We start from the raw sequence: 26,607 nt of genomic DNA on the forward strand, positions 1-26,607 counted from the left end.
TTTGAGTGCTCTTATTTTACCGTCAACAGCTGTAGGGAGGGAGGGGTTCGTGTTTCAGCGCTCCCAGTGGGTACACGGGCAGAAGCCTTTCTGACCTGGTGTCTCGATTCCTCCTCTTCCCCATTTCAGAATACGAAACATTACGAGCTGTTGAACTACAGTGAGCATGGGACGACCGTGGACAACGTTCTCTATTCGTGTGACTTCTCGGAGAAGATGGCGCCCACTCCTCCCAGCAGTATTGTTGCCAAAGTGCAGAGCGTGATAAGTGAGTGTTGAGACGGGGCCGGCCCCACGTGGGGGAGCTGCTGGAGGGGGACGGGAGCGGGTGCACGTCGCTCCTCCTCGGGGCTGCTGCACCTCTCGGGGGTCTCTCCTTTCCTCTGCAGCCCTGGGGTCAGCCCTTTGCTGCTGAAACGCCTCACGGCTGCAGGGTTTTGGCTCCCGAGGCACCCCAGCAGCAGCCCCCGTTGATTAAAACAAACCCCTGGCTCCGTCCAGCCTGAACCTGACGTCGGTTTGTCTTTTTCCAGAGCGACATAAAAGCAGGAAGCAGGAAGAGGAGCCGCATGAAGAAGCCACTGTGATGAATTCGCAGGCGCAAGGGCAGCATCGGAAACCCTGCAACTGCAAAGCCAGCAGCTCCAGCTTGATAGGGGGCAGCGGGGCCGGCTGGGAGGGCACGGCCCTGCTCCACCACGGCAGTTACATCAAGCTGGGCTGCCTGCAGTTTGTGTTCAGCATTACCGAATTTGCGACCAAACAGCCCAAGGGGGACACTGCCTTAGTACAAGACATGGACTTGGAGGAGAAGCTTTCTCTGAAACCCCACCAGGTGCCCGTGCTGCGGTCCAACTCTGTTCCCTAGGAATTGTAGGAAGAGAGCTTTGGAGCAAGGAAACGCCCTCAGACTCTTGCAATGCAAAAATGTACAAACCGAGGTGGGATTTTCTATGTCGGCCCAGAGACTGTTCACACGCCGTTTGCATGAAATGAAGAACGTTTAACTTTTTTTAATTTTTCTTTTTTGCTCAAGTTTTAGGGGCATTTGCACATATATTTGTACTATACATTTCATTTTAAAAGGAAAACTGCAGCGAGAGCAGGACGCGTCAGAGCGAGGGGCGACCGCTGTCTGACTCGAGGACTCTCTCTGACAGATAGTTCCCATGCAGTTGTAAAATAATCAGAAACTTGTTCTATTTTGTGCCAGTGACAATAGTTTTATATTAAAAGAGAAATACAGTTTTCATACAGCAAATCTATACAATATCATTGTTTTATTTAATGTAAAGAAGCGCTCTTCTTCCCACAGTTATTTTTCCCATCCCTCCCTGCTATGGTTGCACTACAAGTAGCTACTGTGTATTATGGGCAGTGAGAAATGAGTTCTTTTCCTGGTGTCCATCCTATTTTTTATTTCGAATAAGGAAAAGTGTTGGATTCTGTGTAAATACATCAGTGATGGCATTTTCAATGTTTTAAAGCTGTGTACAGTGCTACATGTGGTATGACGTTCCTCAAATTGTCTATTGTAGCAGCTCGTTTGTCGTAACCTGTCTGTCTCTTTTGTTTATAAGCCGCCACCCCCCCACCCCCCCCCGCAGAACAGCTAGCTCCACTGTACATAGTAATTGTAACGTTTTAGACTTTACAGAAACTTTCCTGTATTCTGTATATAAAAACAAATACTTCACATCCCGTTCTCTGCCTGTCTGTCTTCACTCTGTGCCCACCACCCGGGGGGGGGGGGGGGGGGAATCTCGTTTGCCCCATTTCAAGGCTGGTGGGCTGCACACCTTCAGCCCTGCTTTTTTTTTTTTTTACCGTTTTACCCTCTTTTCCACCCATCCTGCTGCAACCACCGAAAGCCCCCCTGCAGCTTGCATCGCCCCGGGGGGCGAGCTCCAGCTGCGGGTGCGAGCAGCGCAGCACCCCCCACCCCCCCCTACCCCGTGCCCTCCTCTTCCTCCTCCTCCTCCTCCTCCTCCCGCCGGGGCTGCCGGGAGGCCGGGGCCGGGCCGGGAGGCGGCGCAGGGCCGGGAAGGGAGGAAGCGGGGCCGGGCATGGGGTGGGCGCTGCTGGGCGCGGGGCTGCTGCTGGCGCTGGGCGCGCTCCTGCGCCACCGCCTGCGCCCCCCCGCGCCCTACCGCTCCCGGCCCGATCTGCGGGGCCGCACGGCCGTCGTCACGGGTGAGCGGCACGGTACGGCCCGGTACGGCCCCCCCCCCCCCTCCGCAAAGGCTCACCCCCCCCTCCCTCCTCGTGCTTTGCAGGGGGAAGCGGCGGCATCGGCGAGGCCACGGCGCGGGGCCTGGCGCGCTGCGGGGCGCGCGTGGTGCTGGCGGCGCGCTGTGCGCGGCGCGGGGAGGCGGCGGCGAGCCGCATCCGCACGGTGAGAGCACCCCCACCCCCCCCCCCGCACACACACACACCCCCAAACCCCATCAATACACCCACCCCCCCCACGGGGGGATGTCCCTCTGCGCCCCCACGGATGTCCCCCGTGCACCCTCTCCCCACTGTGCCCCCCCCCATACACCCCCAGTGCACCCTCCCGGTACCCCTCATGCACCTCCAGTGCACCCCCCCAGTGCCCCTAATACAACCCCAGTGCACCCCCCCAGTGCCCCTAATACAACCCCAGTGCACCCCCCCCAGTGCCCTCCATACACTCCAGTTGCACCCCCTGGACACCCCCTGGGACAACCCGCTGTACCCCCCACCCCAGCACCCCCTGGATACCTCCAATGCACCCCCCAGGCTTTCCTGGTGACCCCCTCCCTTGGGACATCCCCAGTGTAACCCCCCCCAACACCCCCAGTGTACCCCAACACCTCCAAAATCCCCAGTACACCTCCCCAGCACCCCTCGGACACCCCCATGGGACATCCCTGGGCACCCCTAGGACATTCCCTGGACACCCCGACAGCACATCCACAGCATACCCCCCCCAAACACTCACAGTACCCTTCCCCATACACTCCCCATACCCTCCCAACTACTCCCAGTACCCCCACATACACCCCCAGTATTCCCCCAAGCACCTCCAGTATCCCCCATACACCCCAGTACTCCCCTATACACCCCCAGTACCCCCCTATACACCCCCAGTACCTTCCCAAGTACCCCCAGTATACCCCATACACCCCCAGTACCCCCCCCATACACCCCCAGTACCCTCCCAAGTACCCGCAGTACCCCCCATACACCCCCAGTACCCTCCCAAGTACCCCCAGTATCCCCCATACACCCCAGTACCACCCTATACACCCCCAGTACACCCCCCCAAACACCCCCGTGGGACACCCCCAAGCACAACCACCCCTGGCACCCCCCCCCGCTGCTCCCGCAGGAGACGGGGAACCCGGAGGTGCTCTTCATGCCCCTGGACCTGGCCAGCCTGCGCTCGGTGCGCGCCTTCGCCAGCGCCTTCCTGCGCCAGGAGCCCCACCTGCACCTGCTGGTCAACAACGCCGGTGAGCCCCAGGGTGCACGGGAACGCCCCCCACATCCCCAAATTCCCCCCACCCTTCCAGCACCATCCCCACCGCCCGCTGCCTCCGCAGGGGTGAGCGCCGGGGGGACGACGGAGGACGGCTTCAGCCTCACCTTCCAGGTGAACCACCTGGGCCACTTTCTGCTCACCCAGCTGCTCCTGGAGCGGCTGCAGAGCAGCGCGCCCAGCCGCGTGGTCATCGTCGCCTCCTCCGCGCACCGCGCCGGCCGCCTGCGCCCCGCCGCGCTGGGCCGCGCGCCCCCCGGCCCCCTGCCCACCTTCCAGGGCTACTGCGACAGCAAGCTGGCCAACGTGCTGCACGCCCGCGAGCTGGCCACGCGCCTGCAGGGCACCCAGGTGACCTCCTACGCCGTGCACCCAGGTAGGGCCCCGTTCGGCGCAGCGGGGTGGGGACGGGCGCAGTGCTTCCTTTGTGCGGTGCGTGCGGTGCACCTATGCAGAGCGCGGCCTTTTCGCTTTGTGCATGGTGCAGTCTTTGCACAGGGAAGTCCTTTGCACAGAGCATCCCTTTGCACAGAGCATCCCTTTGCACAGAGCATCTCTTTGCACAGAGCATCCCTTTGCACAGAGCATCCCTTTGCATAGAGCATCCCTTTGCACGTTGCACCCTTTGCACAATGCGTTTTTTGCACGGCGCACCCTTTGCATGGAACATCCCTTAGTGCAGTGCATGCTTTGCATGGCACATCCCCCTGCATGGTGTGTCCTTTCGCATCCCTTTGTGTGGACCGTCCTTTTGCGTGGAGCACCCCTCTGCACAGCTCACCTTTTGCACGGTGCATCCCTTTGCACAATGCATCCCTTTGCACGGTGCGCTCCTTGCACAGAGCATCCTTTTCGCACAGAGCACCGTGCACTGCACAGCCATGCACCGCTGGCTGCTCTGCAGAGCCGGGCCAGGCTCAGGCGCGGGCAGCACCCCGGGCAAACAGCACCCCAGGGGGGGTCCCTTCCCCACTGGGCTCCGGCTGCGACACGGCCCCTTCCCCTCGCTCCAGGCTTCGTCAACACGGAGCTGTTCCGCCACCTGCCGCTCTGGCTGAAGCCGCTCTTCGTGCCCTTGGCCTGGCTCTTCTTCCGCGACGCCGCCGAGGGCGCCGAGACCTCGCTGTTCTGTGCTACGCAGGAGGGCCTCGAGCGCTTCAGCGGCCGCTACTTCGCCGACTGCCGCCTGCAGGAGCCGTGGCCGCAGGCCCGCGACGATGCCATGGCCCGGGAGCTGTGGGAGGCCAGCGAGAGGCTGGTGGGGCTGGCGCCGTGACCCCCTCCCTGCTGTCCCCCCGTGTCCCCGGTGCAGTAAAAGTGAGCGTCGTAAAACGGCGTCACCTGCGAGTGGGGTTGGGATATTGCAACGTGGAGGAGGGAGGAGGTGCCCTCGGTTCGGGGAGGTGGTGGCCGTGTGCGCACTGCAGGCTGGTTTCCTGCTCCAGCAGCGTGGCTGGGCACCACGGGCTGCAGCGCCCTGAGCTGCTCTCCGGCGGCTGCCGTGCAGCGTGCACGCCACACAGTGCAGCACAACATCTGTGCACACTAACACAGATCACACCGCCTTGCACTTGCAGTGAAACAGCACACCTAGCCTTGCAGAGATGGGCATGTGCTGCAATACAGAACGCTCTGCCTTGCACGTACGTGCACAGACATGCACGTGCTGCACCTCACAGTGCGTGCCCTGCTTTGCTTGCACGTGCACCTTCTGCAGCGCACACACCATCTTGCACACGCATGCAAATGCTGCAGTGTGCATGCCCTGCCTTGCACACCCTGCAAGAAAGCATGCCCTGCTGTGCACATGCATGCACATACTGCAGCGTGCACACCCTGCAATAAAGCACACCCTGCTGTGCACACCCTGCAATAAAACATGCCCTGCTGCGTACCCGCCTGCAAATACTGCAGTGCGCACACCCTGCAATAAAACACACCCTGCAATAAAGCCTGCCCTGCCATGCATACCGTGCAATAAAGCATGCCCTGCCGTGCACACACATACAAATACTTCAAGTGTGCACGCCTTGCCTTGCACACCCTGCAATAAAGCCTGCCCGACCGTGCACACCCAGCATTGCACAGCCAGCCTTGCACACCATAAAATAACGCCTGCTTTGCACAACCCACCTTGCACACCCAGTCTTGCACACCCCATATAACGCCTGCCTTGCACACCCAGCCCTGCACACCCCATATAACGCCTGCCCTGCCGTGCACACACATACTGCAGCTTGCACGCCCAGCCTTGCACGCCCAGCCTTGCACACCCGTCACTAACGCCCCCCCCCCCGTGCCCCCCCCACGCCCGCTGCCCCCAAGATGGCGGCGGGTCCGCGCTCCCGGCCCCGCCCCCCCCCGCCGGGCCCCGACCTTCCCAAGATGGCGGCCGCGAGGCGGGGCGGGGCGGGGCGGGCGCGGGGCGCTGCGGGAGCGGGCGGCGGGGCCGGCGGCGGCGCCATGGGCAACTGCCACACGGTGGGGCCCAACGAGGCGCTGGTGGTGTCAGGTACGGGTTGGGGGGGTCCTGGGGGAGCCGGGGAAGGGGTTTTGGGGGAGTCTGTGCGGCTGCGGGGGTCCCGTCCCGAGGGGGCTGTGAGGGGGGACCCTGCCACGGGGGGCTGTGGGGGGGCAGCGGGGAGGTGGTGTGAGGGGGGTGGTCCTGTCCTGGGGGGGTTGGGGGTCCCTGAGGGGGGTGGGAGGCTGTGCAAGGGGAGGACGAGGTGCGTTTGGGGTGCCCCACGAGGGAGGACATGACGGGGGGCACTGTCACAGGGGCCGCAGCGGTGCCCCCCGCCGCGGGTGACAGCAGGTGGGGACGCAGCGTGGCGACTGGGGCTGGCAGCCTTCGGTTTGGGTGGCCAAGGAGCCACCGGCACCCTGGGCGTCAGCGCTGCTCAGGGGTGCTGAGGCTGTAAGCCCACCAGGTGAGCCGGTTAATTAGGCTGGTATTAATTAAACCAGCCATAAAATCCCCCATGTCCGTGCTTTGGCGTGGGACAGGCTGCGGGCAGGACTTGTAAGGTGGTGTTAGGGCTTGCTGTGAGGGGTGCGTACCCCGCTGTTGTGGGGCCACGTGCAAGGAAATAATGGGGTTAGGTCCGGGCTGGTGTCACTTCGTGTGCCCTCGGTCACGTTACGTCCTTTTTGTCACCGCTGGGCTGGCTTTGAGGCGGGAGCTGTGATGCTCAAACCCAAACTCACCTGGAGATGCGGGTGACAGCTGAGGGGGTGCTGTGGTCGCAGCTCTGCGGTGAAACCAAATCGTCATGCTTTTGGACCAAAAAATCCGGCAGGCCGCAGCCCGGCTGGTCTGTTGTCAGTTCGTCTCTCAGATAATTATGGGAATTTCTGAAGAGATGGCAGGAGCAGGCTGCAGTTTTGGAAACAAACGTGCCCTCTGACCGCCGCTTCTGAGGGGTCACAAACCGCACCCGCCAGCTGGCTGGAGCAGCGGCGTTTCCTGCAGCTTTCCTGGTCTGTGAGCAGCTGCTGCACGTCTGTAGTCCCAAAGCTGGGAAAAAAAACACGAAAACCTTGAAGAAATTTTGTGCTTCCAGCTGGGATCATGGATCTAGACCTGGTGCTGTGCCTCCCTCCGAAGAGACCCCTCCAAAACCAGTGCAGCTTGGTGAAATGCCGCATCCAGCGGGAGGAACTGAGGGGCCGTGCCAGGATGGCATTCAGTTTTAACATCTTGGTTTAACCCCTGTTCCTTTCTGAAGTTTACAAAGCACAGCTTGCAGGATGGGCCGGCAGGAATTTGTGGCATCTGCTTGCATTCTCCTGTGGCCGGCGAGCCGAGGATGCTCCTCAACACACAGTTGCGTTTTGGGAAGAAAACACAAATCATGGCAGGCCCTGGGAGTCGGAGCTGGGTTTGGTGCTTCCACCAGACCTGGCTGCCCTCCGCTGTGGCCTGTGAGCACTTGCTGTCCCCTGAGAGCACCGGCCCGGAGGCGGCAGAGCCCTGCAGAGCCCTGCAGCCGCCCCATGGCTCCTCAGCACCCACGTGCAGAGCGAGTGCCAGGGCAGGGGCAGGAGGGTGCAGCCCCGGGCAGCTCTGGTTCCAGGAACTCGGGCGGTCCCTGGGGAAAAACACAGAGGACCTCTTGGCCCAGCGCTTATTTGGATGGCGTTAGGTCAGGTTTGGGGCGGGAGGAGGGAAGGGAAGAATAACCCAACAGCACATAATGTTAACAGGAGGCTTTTGGCTTGCGGTGTTGAATTATCGTACGACTGTTATCTGCAAAGCTTCACTTTGCAGGAAGGCACCTCGAAATCATGAAGCAAAGTGGAAAGTTTTCCTTCTTGTAAACTTAGCTGGGCCTGCTGAAGGAAGTTTTGTCACGTGCCTCCTCTGGCATGTATTTTTTTTTTTTGTTCCTGAGGAGTGGTGTTCTTTCTTTTCACTTCCTTGTGGCACATCTCAGCTCCTCCAGGACCGCAGGAGCAGTCGGCTGTGCCTTGGGAACTGTGTGCATGCAGGAGCCTCGCGGCATTATTTGGGAAGCTGCCTCCCAGGCATGGGCCAGCGCTGCCTGCTGGCTCTCACGTCCTGCCCCTCTTGAGCAACGCTCCTCTCCTTCTAAGAAACTGCTCTCAGGCAATCCGTTTGTGAAATGCAGAGGCCAGGCGTGGCAGGGATGCTCCATGGAGCCATATGTAGGTGATTATGGTCCCTCTGGGACGAGGCTCTGGCGTTGCCAAAGAGCAGTGGTGCTGGCAGCTGCCGGTGAGGCTCAGTGCAAGCCCTGGGGAGCCTTTGCCGGGCGCCCGGCCCCGTCCTGACTGCTCTGAGCACGGCTGGAGCCAGCCGAGAGTTCGGGGAAGCAGAAAATATCTGCTCATCCTGACGTCAGGCTCTTCCCACTAGATAAATAGATTCTCTCCAATCCGTGACACTGGTTTTGGGTTACAGCCTGGGTGAAAGCAGCTTTTGCGGCTCACGATCAATCTGCTCGTTTTGAAAGACGACACTAACGTTTCTGCACAGCCTCATAATGAGGAGATGCAATATTTAATGGCTGTGCTCATCTTGCAGCTCCCGTGGGCAGGCAGCGTTGCCCACATCTCTGCAGCTTGGCCATTTTCCATCCTGGCTGGTGAGGGCTGCAGGGTGGTACCTTCGAGCTGGACATCTGCAGGCGTGTTACGGGGGCAGTCGGTGCAGACCACAGCATTTTTGGGGCTGGGCAGACGTCTGCTTCAGCTGAAGTTCGTGATGTGAAAGGAGGAGGAAAAAAAAAAGCCAGGAAGCGACAGCCCAGTCAGTCTAGCTTTATTTCCTAGGAGAACACCAAAACAAATCTTGCTCAGAAATGCTTGAAAGAAAACACCCAACACATATTTGGTGAACATAAACCACATACAGCTCATCTGCCTTCCCCCTCAGGTGAGGTAAGTCTCAGGAAGAGCAGCAGCTGTGGCACACCTTGCCTTTACTGAGGCTTCTTACGCTGGCTTGTGATTTCTCAGAAGTCAGCTCGAGAAATAGCATCCAGCTCAGTTTCTCAAACTTTTAAGTTAAGTCCCTCTGGGGCTCTTTGATCTCTTTCAAAGTCAAAGAAGAGCTGGCATTTTATTGCTAGTTTGTGTAAACATTTCATGCCAGGCCCCAGCACTCGGGGATAATTAACCCTTTCTGAGCACTCACATCCCTCTTATTTCCGCAAGAGGTCATGATTTTGAGCCAGTGTACCATAAAAAGAGAACAGGCGCTTTTATGAGTTTTGAAAGCCTGAAATAAAGGCTTCTGGAAGTTCTGCAAACCCTTCCTGTCCTGCAGGAGGCCTGCAGCGTGAGGAGGAACTGAGCTCTCAGATCTTACAAAATTGATATGAGAGTGACTGGAAAACCATTGCCAGGGACCGTAACAGTGGCTCACTGTTCAGCTGAAAGGATTTATCAAGTTCCTTGTTTTGGCTTGGATACTGGAATTGAGAATGTGCTTATTGAGTTTGCAGATGGCAGCGAGCTGGGAATGGATTTGAGAGCTTTGGAGAGCAGGATTAGGCTCAAAATGAACTCAACAGATTGCCCAAATGGCCCGAAAGAAACATGATGCGGTTTGGCGAAGTGAAAGAGCGGCGCTTAGGTGAGGACAATCGATTGCACAAGCACAAAAACCCTACAGAGGTTTCTGTGGCCCCCGAGGAGACACCGACTTCCTTCTCGGGAGCTAATTCTTCAGCTTCTTGCAGGTGCTGGAGCTCCAGCTTTCCCTTGTCAGATGCTTGCTAAATCCTCGAGGCTTTTCAGAGAGGATGGCAGGAAAAGAGGCAGACAGAATAGCCTCCGGACTTTCCTTTTTGTTTCCAGGAGGAATTCTGGGGTAGCATCTCAGTGGTTTTGTTGTGTGACCCCAGTGTGGTTTCAGTCTTCTGGGTTTCTGTTTACAAGATCAGTGAAACTGAAGGTGTGGTTTTTAAACCCACTCTGTAACATTGATGCTCATAGTTTAAAAGAGTGATTTTGATTCAGTTTATCTCCAAAACAAGCTAACCAGCACAACCTGCTTTCACCTGCTGTAGTGACCCTCAAAGGATTGAATGGATCAGCTCAGAATGCTGCATCTGTTTAAATAAATTCTTGTTAACCTTGCACCACTTCTGCAATGGGACAAAGCCTAATTTATATTCACGGTAGGACCTAGGAACCAGACGCTGATTTCGGTCTAGACACTGCTTTATTACACGAGATGCCTTATATATGCCTTTGCCTTTTTCTCTCCTCTCCTTTGTGCCTTTTTTCAGCAACTGTTCCCAATTACCAATTTGGGCCTTGTCTTTCTGCACCTGGCTGTTAGCACCCCGTGACATTTCCCAGCACAAGCGCGATGCTCCGGCCGACCCGGCGTCGTCCGTCCGACTTGGTCAAACGGTTTGTTTCCACCTCCAGGAGGTGATTCCAGTGCCAGGTTGCCCTGAACTGGGTTGTGAGAAGGAAGCTCTCGTGCACTTGAAGGCAGCGGCATCGCTCTCTGATCCTGTGTTAGGCATTTGGCAGCCCCCGGGAAGGAGCACAGCCACCCGAGCGGCCCGCTGTGATGGTTTGCTTTCCTGAACGCTCACCGCTTCCTGCCACGTTACAAGCCTCAGGTTACCTGGGGAGATCAAAGGACACAGAGATTGTTCACGAGTTTAAATTGTCTTGCAAGGCTGGCCTCGATGCTTTGAGCCCTGTGTTCCCTTAACCCTCGGGGCTTGTGTTCCTCCTTGCGTGCTGTCCATTAGGGCAGGTTTCCTGCATTTGCCAGAGAACTCCATTTATCTCAAATGGTTAATCTGATTTCATAAAAAAAAACAGACAACGTGCTTTCTCTTGGCTCTGGGGATTCTTGCGCGAACACGGGACCCCTTCATGTGGGCAGAGGCCGTGAATCCTCCGTTTGTAGCACACTGCCCCCAGAAGAGGCGTGGTGGCTGCTCGTGGAAGCGATGGCCAAGTAGCTGGGGGGCCCAGGCTGCTCGAACAGCGGCCGTATTATAGCTGGAAAAGGCAACTCCCCTGCCACATCTCATTGTGCAAGAGGGTTTGTTCTTCAGCCTTGCAAGGGTTTCGCTTTGTTGGTTCCTTTTCTTCACTTGATCTCTGAGACTTGGGAAGTGAGGCTGCAGAGCTGCAATGGGGAATCAGCGCTCGGCTCCTCTGATTTGCAAGCATGGGGCTGGCTTTGGGTGTGATCCTAAACGAGGCATTTCCTTGCGCTGCCTGCAGCAGAAGAAAAAAAAACCAAACCTGTCTGCAGAGGCATGTTCCTTCCTTGTAACAGCGGTGGCTTGAGGGCGCGGAGTTTTCTCAGGACATTATTATGAAACAATTCCCAGTGGTGTAGCAGCGGACCACGTCGATCCCGCAGACCCAAACGCCTTTCCACACGGAGCTGCAGCAACACCTCCCTTCCTGTTCCTGGAAAACAAGGGCCTGGCTGGGCGGCCGAGCTGGCCGGCCTCACGTCCGCCAAGAAACGTTAGAAGGCCCTGCAGGTACTGCCTCGCGGGGCTGTGGCACCAGCTCCTGTAACCCTGCCCGTCTGACGTAGCCCTCCAGCCACAGAAGAAGCTTGCAAGAGATGACAGGGGAATATTCCTCGGTGCTGCGGAGCACGAGAGACCCCCACGCTGGCTCTGTCTTACCTGCTCGGAGCCCTGCAGGGTGGGAAATGCCTCTTGTAGGAGATGTGGGGGCTGCCCAGGCTCTGTGCACGGTCGGCTCCGTGATGGACCGTCAAAGCCTCGCGCACCGCAGTACTTGGGCAAGCCAGAACCAGGAGATGTTTGCAGGGTAGCTTGAGGGTTCTCCCTGCCTCCGACTGACCTGCTGGCTTTTTGGGAGGTTTTAGGGTGGTCGGTTTGCAGTGTAGGTGACCGGTGAGGGAAGGGAGATGGATTTCTTACGTGGCCTTCCATGCCAGAGCTGGTGCGTCACAGCTTACGGTGGTTCTGCTTGCTAACACTGCCTTACAAAACTAAAATAAAGCCTGGTGTGAAATCCATCAGCTTTCTGTGTGTTGCTCTTTGTCATTCTCATTTATTGCAAATACTGTTTTCTGGATTTGTCAGCCAGTTACAAAAAGGTTGCCTTTGGGAAATTGCTGTGTGAAGGAAGGGCTGCGGAGGGGAGGAGAGCGCAGGGCTCCCCGTGTCCGCCGCAAGGGAGCTCCAGCTCCAGGGCTGCCTACAGGGGCCATGCCAGGACAGTCTCATCCCTTCCCTGCGGGCCCTGGGAAGAGTTTTCTGTGTTCATTATTTATCAGACGCCACAAGCGTGCCGGGATTCACCGGGATGATGTGGAGGGTGGCCTCGCAGCACCCACTGCTGTAGGGCAGCCGATCCAAGGTACTCTCCCTGCCCCGAGGGGCTGGGACAGCTGGTGACCCGTTTCTCGGTGCTATGAGGTTGTTCAGCTTGCACCTCACCCTGTTAGGGTGCGGGTTTTTCCTTGGCACGTGTATATAATCCCTCGATCTCTGTGCTTTGCGCTGCAGGTGGCTGCTGTGGCTCTGACGTGAAGCAGTACGTGTACGGAGGCTGGGCCTGGGCATGGTGGTGCATCACCGACACCCAAAGGTAAGCAGGCCTCAGTTATTCGAGGGTTTGGGGTACAGGCTAGGCAGAGCCATTCCAGCAGGGCTGTCAGCAGGATCTTTAGGAGCACAGGGCCGGCCAGTACCTGAGAAACCACGGCTGAGCATCAGCCCAGCCCTCTGCCTTCATCTGCAGCCGCCTCCGGGCCCTTCAGAAGAAGGCCTCCCCGTGTACAGTTGTGGCAGGAGCAGCGTGGGCCCTGTCTCATGCCCATGGTGAACAGAGGGTCGCCCACAGCCGCACAGTTTCTGGCCCTCCTCTGCTGTGGGCACTGAGCTTGCCCAGGGCAGAGGTGCTGTGCGTCCCTGAGCACCGTGAGGATTTGCCGCGCTCTGCCCAGGGTGGCCCCAACCCTCACCCCGCAGCAAACGGGCCCTTGCCCCCCTCCTGCTGCCCTAGCCTGGTTTTCTAAAGGTGTGCTGACTGCTGTTGCCACAAGAGCGGATCGCGTTCCTGCTTAAAACCACGGGATTTCCTTTCTCTCCCTTTCCTCAGTCGTGGATTTTGCTTGCTGCTTGTTACCGCTCTGAATTAACGTGCTGTTATTGCTGCTGTCCTGCTGGCATAGCTCCTCGGCCTTAGGGCCTGTGGGAATGTTCCTAACTGTGCCTCTGTCCTAACACCTCCCTCGCTCCATGGATGCAGATTTTGTCTCTCTGTGAAAAAAAATAAATAGGGAAAAACCTAAAGACATGACTTTTGGGGTTCTGCACTACACGAAGGCCAGCGGTTGCAGTTAACCTTTACCGCCTGCCCTTGCCGTCTCTTCTCCCTGTTCCCGCGTCACCACCAGCAGACAAAGCTAGCATGCTGCTGCCCTTGCTCTGCAGACGATGCCCTCCCGCAGGCGCTGTTCACTCGCGGTCACCCAGCTTGCGTTGTTCCAGGGAGCCCTGGCTGCTGCTGGCAACGGGCTCACGACGCCTCTAGGTCCTCTCCCGGGTGGCTGCTACGTGGGATTGCTACGAGGGATTGCTGCGAGGGCTATGACAGCTCGCTGGCTGCATGAAGAGACCCCAGCTAACACCCCCTGCTTTGGCCCGGGGTCTCTAGCGATGCTTGTGTAAGGTGGGAGGGGAAGGAAAGGCCCGGCGCTCTGGCACAGTGCTCGAGGAGTGCATTCGATCTAGCTTCATCCTCGAATTTTGGTTTCTGTTCCTGCTCGTCTCGTGGTGAGAGAAGCCCAGAGAGCAGTGCAGGACGCTGGCCTGCCGTTTGCAGAAGGTGCAGACATATTCAGGAGGCTGACTTACTAAGTTCAGCAAGGGGTGAGTCCAGGGCAAAGAACTGCCTGCCAGGAGCGAGCTGCCATGTGCTGGAGGTCCGTGCATCGCCCAGCAAATGGGGCTCGGAGAGCACTGCCAGCGTCCAAACAGATCTTTTACTTTAAAATCTTTGCCCCCAGTTCATGCCACGGGATGTGGGGCTTAATTCTCCTTTGGAAACCAGAGTCTTTCCCAAATACCATAAGCTGTGCTCCACAAACGGAGCCTACCGCATTAACACGAAGAGCTGAGGCTGATTTCCTCCTCCGAAATTAGGACAGCTTTTCTGGAGCTGCCGGCGCTGCAAGCGAGGAGACAGCGGCGGTTGTGTCGCCGTCAGCGGCATCCCGCCAGGTAGCACTGACCTGGGAACAAAAGGAACGGTTAGAGCTGGCAGGGAGCTGGGCTCTTACCCTGCTGCAACCTTGAGGATTGGGAGAAAAAATAAAAAAATCCTGTCCCTGTTTAGGGGTCAGCAATAAAAGCCCGAGAGGCAGTGCCTGCTGGCATGCCTCTCAGGGAACCAAGCGGTATTATTCAGCGTCTCAGGACAGGACTTGGAAGCACCTTCTCTCATCAATGCCTTAGCCAGGGACGTGTAGCCAGATCCCTGGTGCTTTTATTTTTCTAGCATATCTTACGTGTTGGCATAGAAGCATCTAAACTGTTACAAAAAGGAATTTTCTGTCTGTGGAAAGCACTGTGAGAGAAAATTCCAGCTGATTTCAGGGTGGCAGTGTGGGTGGGATCCGTGGCTCAGCTTCACCTGGGATTTGGGGGGCGATGAGACCCCCTCCAGCCTCGTTACAGCATCTAGCTGTGCTTTTTAAGCTGCCTGCAGCGTGAGGGAGGCTGGTCTGGGCCAGCATTGCGCAGCCCTGGGAGCGGGCAGTGGGAGAAACGCAAACAGGACAGGGAAAAGCTGAGACCCGAAAGTCCCGCCTGTCCTTCGCAATGAGTGTCTGACTGTCTGGTAACCGCTTTGTGTATTTGCTGTCCTGCCCTTGTTCCTCGCTGCTCAGACTGTCTTTGGAGGTTATGACCATCCTCTGTCGCTGCGAGAACATTGAGACGTCGGAGGGCGTCCCACTGTACGTAACGGGGGTCGCACAGGTAATAACCCACCGGCTTCCTAACATCGCGTCTAACCCTTCCGCCTCTGGTTTGAGCAGCAGCAACAGCAGCAGCAGCAGCAGCAGGATAACCTAGACGAATGGTTTTCTAACGGGGGAGTGCAAATCTCAGTACCCTCCTCTCCTTCCCCTTCCCCGGCACTTGCTCCGGGGCGCGCCCCTCGGTCTGTGGGTAATGCAGACAGACGCACGCTTGGCAAATTCCAAATTCAGCTCCTCCTGACAGCGCTGCAGAGGTTTGCCCCGGCTGTAACCCTCCCCTGGGCAGCGCTGATCACATCTGGTGCCTGGTGGAGGGCAGAAGGGCATCTGCTTGTCCACGGAGCCGCGGCCGGGCCAGGCTGGGCTCTGCACAGCCTCTGGGGAAGGTGGGAAGCCAGGATTTGTGCCGCTTCAAAAGGAAATCCGTGCACCCATGGGGAAACGGCAGCGGTAGCCGGCTCTCTAGTTTTGGTTGTGGGTTTCCACTGAGCCCTTCTTCCCCCACGTGGAGGCAGAGCCCGCTGTGGATGTTGTCACGTTTAACAGTACAGCACGGAGACCTTGGGTGAGTTGCAACACAGAGGACGAGTGTTTGCTCAGCACCGAGCAGCTACAAACCAGTGTAACGCTGATACCGGACCTCCCTGGGACTTGCACAGCATTTAAATTAAATCAAGGTATGGGTTAGGCCTTCAGAAGGCTCAGATCCTCCACCAGCTGACTGAAGCATCTGGCAGAAAATGCCTGAACGGTGGGATGTGTTTGATCAGCTCCCAGCTCGTGTTCCAGTTTAATTAGGACCGCGGCCAGGGCAGGCTCAGACCTGCAGGGGTTTGGGTGAGCACCCGCAGCCGAGCGGCTCCGCGGCGTGCACCCAGCTCTGATTTGGGTTTGGTGCCTCCCAGCTCGGATTTGTGGTCCGGGTGCCTGACCTAACGCTCGCCGACATGGGTGCTGCGCCCCGGGGCTCCCTGCCTGTGCTCCTGGCTGGTCGCAGCTGGCGTGGCAGCCCCGATGGGTGGGCTGAGCTTCCCAAAACAGAACCCGCTGCGGCCAGGCACAGCTCCTACTCTACCACATCGTGACCCCCAGATTGCCTGGCTCGGCCAAAGGGCCGCCTCGAGGGGCTGAGCAAGCTCTGGAGCTGCAACATGAGCTTCAGGGTGCCCGATGCTGTGCAGGCACAGCCCCAAGGAGCTGGAGACTCGCTTCTCCCGCCCGTCTTCGGGTAACGGGACGGGAAAAATAGGGAGGGTGAGGCGGCTGAGGAAGCAGGTCTGTGTTAATACCAACCCAGCAGGGGCAGAGGCTTCTCGCAGCAGCGGGTTTTGCCAAGCAGGGTGTGCACAAGGTTACCCTGGGGGTGGTGGTGCTGGGTGGGCGCACCCGGGGTCCGTGCTGTGCTCTTAAACCTGTGACACCAGCCTCCCACGGGCGGCCCTTCGGGGTCCCGGAGCTGCGAGCTCCTGGCCACGTTTCTGTGGGGTCACGGTCCCATCGCCGGCCTGGCTCCCTGCCTTTCCCTGCTGCTAAATCACCTGGAAGCGTTATTTGGAAATCTTTTATTGGCCAAAGCGTCTCGTCTGCCTCCAGGGACAGACGCGGCCGCTCGCTGCCTCCCGTGCCTGTCTGACATTACCTGCGACGAGTGCTGCAGGTGGCCTGGGGCAGGAGACGCAAGGGGAGAGCTGAGCGTGTGTTACCTGGAAACGTGCAAATATTTTACGTTTTTTGGCAGGATTTCCCTAGAGATAATGACGTTACAGCCCAGGTGTGAGGACGTAGAGACGGCGGAGGGGGTAGCTTTAACTGTCACAGGTGTGGCACAGGTACAGTAACTCCAAACCATCCTTTCAGGAATTGCATGTCTCTAACTTACGTCTGGTTTTTCCCCCTTAAAAGGTTGCTGTTGTCCAGGAACAGAAGCCAACTGCTTTGAAAGAAATGTTTGTAAAAAAAAAAACCACCACGCTGTCCTCGTTGGTTCCAGCACACCACCGCATGCCCGTGTTGTAAAGGCGTTGTGACCTCTCCTCTCCCCAAAATCATCCCTCTTTTTCTGGTGTCTCGTTTGTCCACGTGGCAAACGAGGTGTGTGGTGGTGACTGATCTCTTTGTGAAATGCTGGTGTGCCACGGGGCCCTCAGAGCTCTGCGTGACACCGCAGGACCGAGCCATTCCCTCCTGAGATGGCGTCGAGCGTTGCGTTGCTTTTGGGTTGTTATTGTTACCATCAGCACGTGGATCTTGTAATTCTTCACGGTGAGTTAAAGCTTAAAGAAAGAGCTCGGTCCCTCTGGGCGATAAAATTTGTATATAAAATTTCCGGCTTGAAATGAATTTTGGTTCTTTCAAGCCTTCTCCACACGTGAAACCCAGCTCGTGCTGCTGATGATTTAAACACCTGCATTTCCCAGACTTTGGGGGTGTGCTGCCCCGACACAGCTTGTCCCTGTGCCTGGGGCAGGATGCTGGCAGGAGAATGTTGCAGTGACGTACCCAAAATGGCACGTGCGTCAAGAGGCTCCCCAGGGAAGAGCACTGTGGCTGCTACAGCCCTTGGGAGCGTCGGAAAGAATTCACCCAGTGCTTTGTAGGGCACCAGAGTCCTCCCGAGGCTCGTCGGTTTGCTCTGAGCTGACGCTGCAGAGTAATTGTGTGTTGCCTGGGTGCATAGCTGAGGATGTAAACTCAGCCAGGAGTAGTTTTTGGATTCTTGCACGAGGCAGAAGGGCCGGGCACGTCTGTGGCTCATCAGCTTTCCGTCGCTGTGCTGCTGTTGGGAATGTGGCCGTGGCCAGGAGCCCCAGCACGGGAGCTCTTTGGGCTCCTCCTGGCTCCAAGGGTGGCTCTTGCTGGAGCCTCTGGGACAGGAGCAGCACAGCTCGGACAATTCCAGGGGCTGAGGGCATTTTCTCGCTGGTGGCCAGCGTGAACCAGCATCCTTGTTTTCATTTTTTCAGCTCTTTCTAACCATTTAGGTATGAATGTGTCACCTAACCTCAGTGGTCTTCGCATGCTTGGCAAAATGCACGTACCCATGGCTCCATCACCCACATTTCTTAACTCTGTAGTCCTTTCTGTCCTGTATTTGGTGACATACATGGAAGGTATCTCTGTGAAGGCAGCATTCCCTTTTTAGCTTAGTTTTGGGGCATTCTTCCATTGCCTACAAAAAGTAGGCAGCTCATGCTGGCAGAAGGCTGGACCACCAGGTGCCTTGATTAAAACTGCAGCCCCAAATTCATCTCATTTAGGTTATTCTTTCTTCCCACTGTTTGCTTATTTTTTTTCTGCTGTCAGGTCATTCATTTTAAAGACCCTATAAGGTTTAGGATTGAGAGATGTGGGGAATTACCATGCTGAAAGCATGCTGGAGGCAGTTGGGTTTGGGAGGTACGGGGCAGAATTTTTCTTAATTCTGCAGAATTGCAGGGGGAGAAGTTTTGAGGCAAACATTTTTCTTTTAAGGGCTTGTGCAAAAAAAAAAACCAAAAAAAGCAAACGAATTACTACTAGAGAAACATCTTTTTAAACGTTTGCTGCAATAACAGAAGTGCAGAATGTTCCCAAGGATGATCTTTTTTAAAGCCAGAAGTGAGGAGCACTCCAATGGCCTCCTTCCCCTGTTGGCTGGGCGCTTGGGGTGCAGGGGACATTGCCTCAGGCCAGCAGAGCTCTGTCTTCTGCCTCATTTTTCTGAGCCTTGGGCTCATTGAATTATTTCTGCTCACCCCTTGTGGAGAACGGGGCTGCTTGGAGCTCGGTGCGGCAGTATTGGTCCTGCAGGTGGGGTTGTTTTGTAGAGGCACTGCTGCCATGCCAGCCAAACTCTGATTTGGAGACGTTTGAAGACGCACCGACCGTTGCAGTGGGAAATGAGCGCGCTGGAAATGAGCTGAGCACGAATTGCTCGGCCCCGTTTTGGTTTGCCTGGTGTCGAGCTGACTCCAGGCTGCTTCGGGCTGAGCAGGGTGTAGCAGCACCCAAATAAACCCGCTGCGTGGGTTTGTTCCCGAGGCAGGACCCTTCCCTGCTCCCCTTGTGCCCGCTCCGCGCTCTGTCTCCTCTGTCGCTCCCGAAAGGTGGGGTTGTTGGGAGAGGTGGGGCTGCTGGCAGACACGCACCGTAACCATTGCTGCTGAGTGTCATCGGTTTCGGTGTCTAGAAACCCTCCTGTGAGCAGCGGGAGGTTTGCTGAGAGCTGAGCCTCGTGCGTGGCCCAAGCACCTGGGTGCAGCCGGTGAGCGGCTCTCCCAGCTCCCCCTTGCGTGGAAAAGGCCAAGTGGTGCAGGGACGGGGCCCCGGGGGGAGCCCAGAGGTCTCAGGGACAGAGCAGGACCGAAGTGCCGCGCTCGCTGAGGCCGTTCGGCGTTTTGGCTGCGAGACCCGAGGGGTTGGGACTCGCAGGCGGCAGGGTGAGGTCTGCAGATCGCGAACCCATCAAGAGCTCACGGTGAGACCCTCGGGGGGTCCCTTTTGGAGGTCTCCAAGCCAGGGCGATGCCGGGCAGCAGCAGTCCGTGGGGCAGGACATAGCGTGCCTCCGGGATCTCCTGGGCCAGGGCTTCTCCCTGCCAGCAGGCAGCGCCCAGCCCAGATGTCTCCATGAGAGGGTGCTGTGGGACTCGCTCAGCACCCCGTGGTGCTGCGCGCCGGGCAGGGCCCTGCTGCCAGACGCACGGGCGTCCTGGTGTCAATAGGGCCTGGCTGCCAGGAGCTGCCACCCTGCGGGGCTGCAGCTCCCCGTGGCTGGCACCCGTAGGGCTCCGAACGTGAGCCGGAGGCTTGTGCTGCATCTCCACGGCCTAGCGTGGAGATTTAAAAACCCATAGGGATGTTTAACCCAGTTTGCTTTTTAAAAAGGACCAGCAGGACCTTCCGAAGACCCTGGCTCATCTCAGCCTGGGGATGCTGTCACAGCTGGTGCTGAATGGGAGGTGACAGCACGGCAGCGGTGGCTGTGCCCACCTCTGGGGACTGTTAACAGATTGCAGGGAGAGGGACAGGTGGGTGCTGGCCACCGTGCACGAAGGGGGTCACACGAAATGTGGCTGGGAGCTCCCAGGCATGGGCAGGCCATACCTGGTGTGCTGCGGCCATCTCATCCCCTCTGTCCTTGCAGGGAACACCGAGCAGAGCCCCTGTTCCCAAGGTGTTCCCTGGGCATGCCACGCTCTTCCTTGTTCTCTGCCTTTCCTGTGTCACAAAGAGTAATTCTAGTGAAGGAGGAGGAAGAGAAAGGTAATAAAATGGCTTTTGGCCGGGGGTAGCGATAGAAAGCGCTCTCCTCCTAGGTCTGGTTTTGGCGCAGGGGCTGAACTGGTAGTTTGGGGCCCTTTGGTGGGGTTGTTTTCAGATGGGGCTCGTAGGGCCCAGGAGAGCCACCTGCCGTGGCTGCTGCAGGATGGACGGCCTCAGGGAGCACCTCTCTGTGCTGAGCCACGGTCAGGGTTTGGAGGGGTGCCCGCCCCGGCCGCTGACGCTGCAGCCTTGGCTCAGGAGGGCTCAGGTGTGCCTGCAGGGCTGTCCCCAGCAGCGGGGAGCAGGAGCCCACCCGTGGGGCCGGTGACCTGGCTCAACATGGTGACTGCTCGGCTTGGTCCTCGGAGCATCGGTGGCACGGGGGCCTGGCAGCCTGGTGGTGGTGGTGGTGGTGGTACTGCTGCTTCTGCTGCTGCTGCTGCTGTTGGGTGCGCGTCCCGCCGCGGAGAGGCGCATTCAGCCCGTTCGGTTTTTGTCTCCCATCTCCAGGTGAAGATAATGACCGAGAAGGAGCTCCTGGCTGTGGCCTGCGAGCAGTTCTTGGGGAAGAACGTGCAGGATGTGAAGAACGTGGTCCTTCAGACGCTGGAGGGGCATCTGCGCTCCATCCTAGGTGCGGAGGGGCTCTCGCAGTCTCGAAGGCACCTCGAGCAGCTTTCCCCCTGCCGTGCTGGCCCGTGCCAGCAGTATCGCTGCCCCCGCGGCAGGCCACAGCGGGTGCTTCCTCTGCCGCCTGCAGATGTGACGGCTTAGATGGTTCCTCCCTTACAGCAGCTCCTGCTGTGCTGCTGGGTGTCGTGATAAATGAGTTTTCAGTGCCTGCAGTAAGAGATGTCCGAGTCCCCGGGGGTCACAGGTAGCCTGCGCGTGGTGGCTGCACTTCTGAGATGTCGGCGTGCGCTGCCGGGGCTGGGCAGAGGGTCGCACCCTTGTGCCCAGGCCTGACCTCGGTGTTGGAGAGGTTCTGGGCAGTGAGGATGTTGCTGAGCTTAGCCCCATGCTGCTATGTGCAGCTTTTTTTTTCCTAATAAAGTGTTTTTCCTGCCTTCCCTCTGCAGGAACCCTGACGGTGGAGCAGATCTACCAGGACAGGGACCAGTTTGCCAAGCTGGTGCGGGAGGTGGCAGCTCCAGACGTGGGTCGCATGGGTATCGAGATCCTGAGCTTTACCATCAAGGTATGCCCAGGCGAGGGGCACGGGGCTGGGGTGCAGCCAGCCGTGCTGTGAAGCAGGAGCAGAGCCTGGCCCTGGCTCCCCTGCTGTATGTGACAGCCTGCCCCAGCCCTCCGGGGCTTTCCGTGACAGCTCCTGTCCTGCGAGCCCCAAACAGGGCTGGTGGAGGTTGCTCAATGACAGCTGAGCCTCCCAGGAGCCAGAGAGATGTCGGGAGAGCCCCCCTCTCCCTGTCACACCTGAGTCTGGCCGACAGCAGGCTGACACGGCCCTTTCCGACCTTGCCCTAACAAATGATTGCCGTGAGCTCCAGCAGGAAGGGAGCGAGATGGAGCGGCTCGTGTGAAGTGACCGTGGCTTACCTCCCCCTCTCCAGGATGTCTACGATAAAGTGGATTACCTGAGCTCCCTGGGGAAGACTCAGACCGCGGCTGTCCGAAGGGATGCCGACATCGGGGTGGCAGAAGCCGAGCGAGACGCTGGCATTCGGGTGAGTCCAGAGAGACGTGCTGAGCTTCCCCGGAGCTGCCTGTTTCAGTCCAGCTGCATGCTCTTGAGCTCTGCTCTCTGTTTGCTCTCCGCAGGAGGCAGAGTGCAAGAAGGAAATGCTGGATGTCAAGTTCATGGCAGATACCAAAATAGCAGATTCCAGGCGTGCTTTTGAATTGCAGAAAGCTGCCTTCACCGAGGAGGTCAACATTAAGGTGAGAGGTATCCGACGGCCCGCTGCTGTTCCCTGGTTTGTGGTGGCCTTGGTAGCTCTGGGGCTTTCCAGCTTCCTCCCCCGTGTGTTAGCAGAGGTAGAGATGGAGAGCGCATGTTTCTGTGTGTGCTCCTTGCAGCAGATTCCTCTCCTGCCATGTTTGCAATGGTTAGGTGGGACTAGGAGGAGGTGGAAGGATGGGGAGGGTCACCCAAGCTGAACCCAGAGCTGGCTGTGCTCAAATAATAGCACAGAGAGAAGGACCCCGAGTGCAGCACTGGGGACTGGGACATCCTCCCTGGGTGGAGGCCTGGTCCACAGCAGGATCCACGTCTGGTTTCAGAGCCTGCCAAGGCTCCTTACATCTGTGCCCAGGAGATCACGGCCAAGACCCCTTTTCTCCCCTCTCCTGCCTGCAGACTGCGGAGGCCCAGCTGGCCTACGAGCTCCAGAGCGCCCGGGAGCAGCAGAAGATCCGCCAGGAGGAAATTGAGATCGAGGTGGTGCAGCGCAAGAAGCAGATTGACGTCGAAGAGAAAGAGATCATCCGGAAGGAGAAGGAGCTGATCGCCACCGTGAAGCGGCCGGCCGAGGCCGAAGCCTACCGCATCCAGCAGATCGCCGAGGGAGAGAAGTGAGTGAGCCCCGACCTGGTCGGAGGGTCTGATCCTGTCCCCGGCTGGGTGCTGGGTCAGGGTGGGGTGGGAGCAAAGCGCTGAGGCTGCTTCTGGAGGGGAGGCACAGCGCTAACGGAGGGAGGGCAGCTGGGTGGGATTTTGGGGTCTCGGCTGCTGGAGGGCTTGGCTTTCCCTCTGCAGGGTGAGGCAAGTCCTCATGGCTCAGGCAGAGGCAGAAAAGATCCGCAAGATGGGAGAAGCGGAGGCCTTTGTGATTGAGGCCATCGGGATGGCAGAAGCCGAGAGGATGAAGCTGAAGGCCGAAGCTCTCCAGCGCTACGGGGAGGCCGCCCAGCTGGCGCTGGTGCTGGACGCGCTGCCTGAGGTGAGGAGGGGGCGGCTCTCCCCTGCTCCGGGCGAGAGGTGGCGAGTTCCCGGGCTGGGAACATGCACGCAGGGTCCTCGCCCTGTGGCTCCTTGGCTCCGTGCTCATCACACGCTCCTTCCTTCCCCAGATTGCGGCCAAAGTGGCTGCTCCCCTCTCCAAAGTGGACGAGATCGTTGTTCTCAGCGGGGAGAGCGGCAACGTGACATCCGAGGTGAACCGCCTGCTCGCCGAGATCCCCGCCTCTGTGCGTGCCATCACCGGCGTGGACCTCACGAAGGTGAGCCAGGCACCAGCAGCTGGCAAACCCTGTGGCTCTTGGGGTGCTGGGACTCGCCCTAAATTGTTTAGGCTTCTGAGGAGCCTCTTGCCCCAGTCCTGCTCAGCTGCAGCACGCAGGCTGTGCAGGCAGCTCCCTGCCTCCTCTCCACCAGCCCTAACAGCTTCTCTCTTCCCCTCCTACAGATTCCCCTGATCCAGAAAGCCACCGGGGCCCAGGCATGAGACCCAAAGCTAGTGAAGACCCCTCCCCGTTATGCACTCGACATCAACTGCCTTCAACACTCGGGAATTCCTTTTATATCAAAGACAATCGGAGTTTTCGTTTTTAAGCTCTGGTGCCTTATTTTGTAGGGCCAGAAGGATGCATGCTCAGTCAGCCACTCATTTTTTCTTACAAAGGGTGGGAGGAGATTTATTTTGTAACTAACTGTGTATTGTATCTGGCCGGCGTTTGGCCCCGACCCGCAGTTACTCCTGGCAGCTTGTCTGGTGCTGCAGTCCCGGTGCTGCCTCGCTGTTCTCTGTCCTCGGGCGGCCACCCCGAGCTCGCAGCGGAGGCTCGGCACGACGTCTGGAGCTGTAGGAAGAGAACAGCCAGGCCCTCCCCTGGGCTCCCTGCCCTCCCACAGCGACCCTCCCGGGCACTGCCCCGACCCCTGCGGCTGCCCACGAGCTGTTTTTATGGCTAGCTTTGTTTGTCTCGCCCGCGGGGGCTCTGCTGTGCCAGCAGCCCGGCCCAGCATGCCATGTCCTGCCTGGGCAGGGCTCCCCGGAGGTGGCAGTCACACCCCGGATAGGGTGGCACTGGGGCACTGCCAGGGGACGGTGCCCGCTCCCCCGCTGCCTTCCCTCAGGGATTTTCCTCCTGGGATCTTGCTCAGCCCTGAGCCAGCTCCCTCAGCGGCCGTGCCGCTTCCCCAGCAGGGGACACAAAGGTTCCCCAGCTCGGGGACCCCTGCAGGGTGGCCGTGCTGCAGGGCCAGGCAGGCTGGGGGTGGTCTGAATCCCCTCCCAGCCCTGCAAGAATCCCAAAAAGTAGCGTGGTGCCAAAGCTGCTCCATCCTGAAAGGGAGGCAGAACTGCTCAGGCTGCTGTCCCCAAGTGCCACCGTGTATCTCGTGCACTGCAGTGAGGACATGCCCCCTCTGGCACCACAGCCCCTGCAGCTGGCCTGGGGACCAGTGCTCCTGCAAAACTCCTTGTCCCCAAAAGCTCTGTCCCCTGGTGTCTCACGGCCAGTGGCTTTGCTGTCCCTGCTGACAGTGTGAAAAAGGCTGCTCCCTGTGTGTCCCCATAGTGCCAGCCCCCTGAGGCCTGCCACTGCCCCGTGCCCCCTCCCCATCCGTCTCGCCGCCTGTGCTCGGTGTGGTTGTAGCAGACAAATGTGTCCATAAAATCCCATCTGTCCCTGCACAGACTGCTTCCCCCGCGGCTCGGTGACACCCCGATTTATGGCAGGGTGGCTGTGGGGTGCGGGGACCCCTGCCCCAGCGGTGCCACAGGCACTGGCCAGTCCCTTTCCTGGGGGTGACCTGCTGCGGGGCTGGGGGTGCTGCAGGGCCAGCAGCACCCTGTCCCCTCCCTGTCCCTGGGACGGGGGGGCTCAGCCTTATCAGCCCCCGGCTCGTGCTGGCGCCGCGGGGCCGCCGGCCCAGATCTGGCGCTCGCCGGCGGGCGTGCCGGGCAGGGCGCCCTATCTGCATGTGCGTGTGCATGCCTGCGACGTGTCACTGCTGTACGATAATAAAAGCCTTGTCACCACGTGCCCTGGCTCTCGGCTTGCGTCTCCTGTCCCCGTCCCCCTGCTGCCACGTCCCTGGGCCTGGGGCAACGCCGGAGGCTTCGCCCTCCTGGCAGCCGGTGTGGGCTGCTCGGGTGCTGCGGGACCCTGCTCGGGCAGGGTGTTCCCGCAGATATCGGGGATCGTGGTCCCAATTCACGGTGCTCCTGCGGAGCTCGGGGCCTCTCCGCCATCACCGTGTCCCCACGGCCTCCTTGTCCCATCCCCAGGGCTGCTCTAGATGGGCCTTGGGCCTCGTCCTGCTCCCGCACCGCTCCATCCACGTCACCATCATTACCCCGTGGAGCTGAGTGCTGTGGGGACACCACAAGGCCCCCTCTGTCCCCAGCAGCTCCCACCACAGTGTCCCTGAGCAGCCCAGGCCCAGCCAGGCCTTGCCCATGGGGCCTTGTGAGGAAAATGGAGAAAAACTTTCACCAGGGCCTGTAGGGAGGGGACAAGGGACAGCTGCTTTAAACTGCATCAGGGCAGATTTGGTGGGATGTAAGGAAACTATTTTTGGTGGTGAGTGACAGGGACAGGACCCTCGGAGATGTTGGTGCCCTGTCCCTGGAAGTGCTTGAGGCCTGGTTAGACAGGTCTTGGAGGAACATGGCTGAGTGAATGGTGTCCTTGTCCCTGCCCATGGCACGGGCCTTGGACCCGGTGGCCTTTAAGTGTCCCTCCTGACCCAAAATATTCTGTGATTCTCTGTCCCGTGGCACCCGTTGTGCTGGGGGACAGCGGGGTGGCTCTGTCCTCTTTAGCACGCCGATGGGGACAGTGACAGCCAGCAACGGGGGCTCTGTCCTGCTGCCTCCTGTGGGGCAACTGCAGCCCCCTCACGCCCCCAGCCCCTCTGTGTCCCCCCAGGGGCTGGGCAGGGGCGTGGGCTGGCCCCCGTCCCACACCCCCCATCGGGGTGGCTCTGCCGATAGGGCGGGTGGGGACGGCTCGGTGGCTCCTTATCTGCAGCCAGGCGCTGCCCTGAGCACCACGGCGGTGGGGGGGGGGGGGGGGGGCTGTGGCACCCGGGGTCCCCTCATCGGCTCCGCAGTGCCGGCCTGGGGGCTGCTCGGGACCCCCTGGCCCCGCTTGGTGCTGCGGGGAGCAGGGACGTGGGGCAGGGCTGTCCCCAAGTGCCACGGGTGCTGAGCGAGCAGCGGGGCTGGCAGGGATGGGGACGCTTGGGGACACTTTGGTGAAGCTCTGGGTGCTGGGGTGCCTGTGCCACGGTCTGGGGAGCCCTACAGCCCCCCCCCCCAGGACCCCTGGGTCGCAGCGAGGGGCAAAGAGAGCAGGGGACAGTCCCTTGTTGTCCCCAAGTCCTGGTGTCCTCGTGCTGCCTGGGGACAGGCCGGTGCTGGCACCCTGTGCCACCTCCAGCCAGGGCCTGGCCATGCTGGGGGCAGCACAGGTGACGC

General features: G+C 59.1%; 2 protein-coding genes across 10 annotated transcripts in view; both read left to right on the top strand.

The window, feature by feature from the left end:
* The window catches only part of PHF12 (PHD finger protein 12), a 31,442-nt gene extending 29,744 nt beyond the window's left edge, over window positions 1-1,698 (top strand). For both annotated transcript variants that reach the window (XM_083806671.1, XM_083806672.1), the window contains 2 exons: window positions 130-268; window positions 534-1,698. In XM_083806671.1, the coding sequence (XP_083662797.1) occupies window positions 130-268; window positions 534-868 (474 nt within the window). In that variant the 3' untranslated portion in view covers window positions 869-1,698. The remainder of the gene's footprint in view (window positions 1-129; window positions 269-533) is intronic.
* A 310-nt stretch (window positions 1,699-2,008) lies between these two features.
* FLOT2 (flotillin 2) lies at window positions 2,009-25,164 on the top strand. Of its 8 annotated transcripts, none has more exons than XM_083806674.1 (14): window positions 2,009-2,193; window positions 2,277-2,395; window positions 3,356-3,479; window positions 3,570-3,881; window positions 12,499-12,580; window positions 14,886-14,976; window positions 20,732-20,855; window positions 21,301-21,419; window positions 21,793-21,906; window positions 22,001-22,120; window positions 22,539-22,753; window positions 22,938-23,121; window positions 23,252-23,401; window positions 23,587-25,164. In XM_083806674.1, the coding sequence occupies exons 1-14, from the start codon at window positions 2,067-2,069 to the stop codon at window positions 23,623-23,625; spliced, it is 1,920 nt and encodes a 639-aa protein (XP_083662800.1). In that variant the 5' UTR covers window positions 2,009-2,066; the 3' UTR covers window positions 23,626-25,164. The 8 variants fall into 8 exon arrangements, with proteins under 8 accessions (XP_083662800.1, XP_083662799.1, XP_083662806.1 ...); XM_083806673.1 differs by lacking the exon at window positions 14,886-14,976 and adding an exon at window positions 16,717-16,807 and having other exon boundaries at window positions 2,010-2,193; XM_083806680.1 differs by lacking the exons at window positions 2,009-2,193; window positions 2,277-2,395; window positions 3,356-3,479; window positions 3,570-3,881 and adding exons at window positions 5,868-6,017; window positions 16,717-16,807 and having other exon boundaries at window positions 14,886-14,954.
* The last annotated feature ends 1,443 nt before the right edge of the window (window positions 25,165-26,607 follow it).

This window comes from Anser anser (genome assembly GCF_964211835.1).
Source record: "Anser anser genome assembly, chromosome: 20".
Classification (NCBI taxonomy): Eukaryota; Metazoa; Chordata; class Aves; order Anseriformes; family Anatidae; genus Anser; species Anser anser.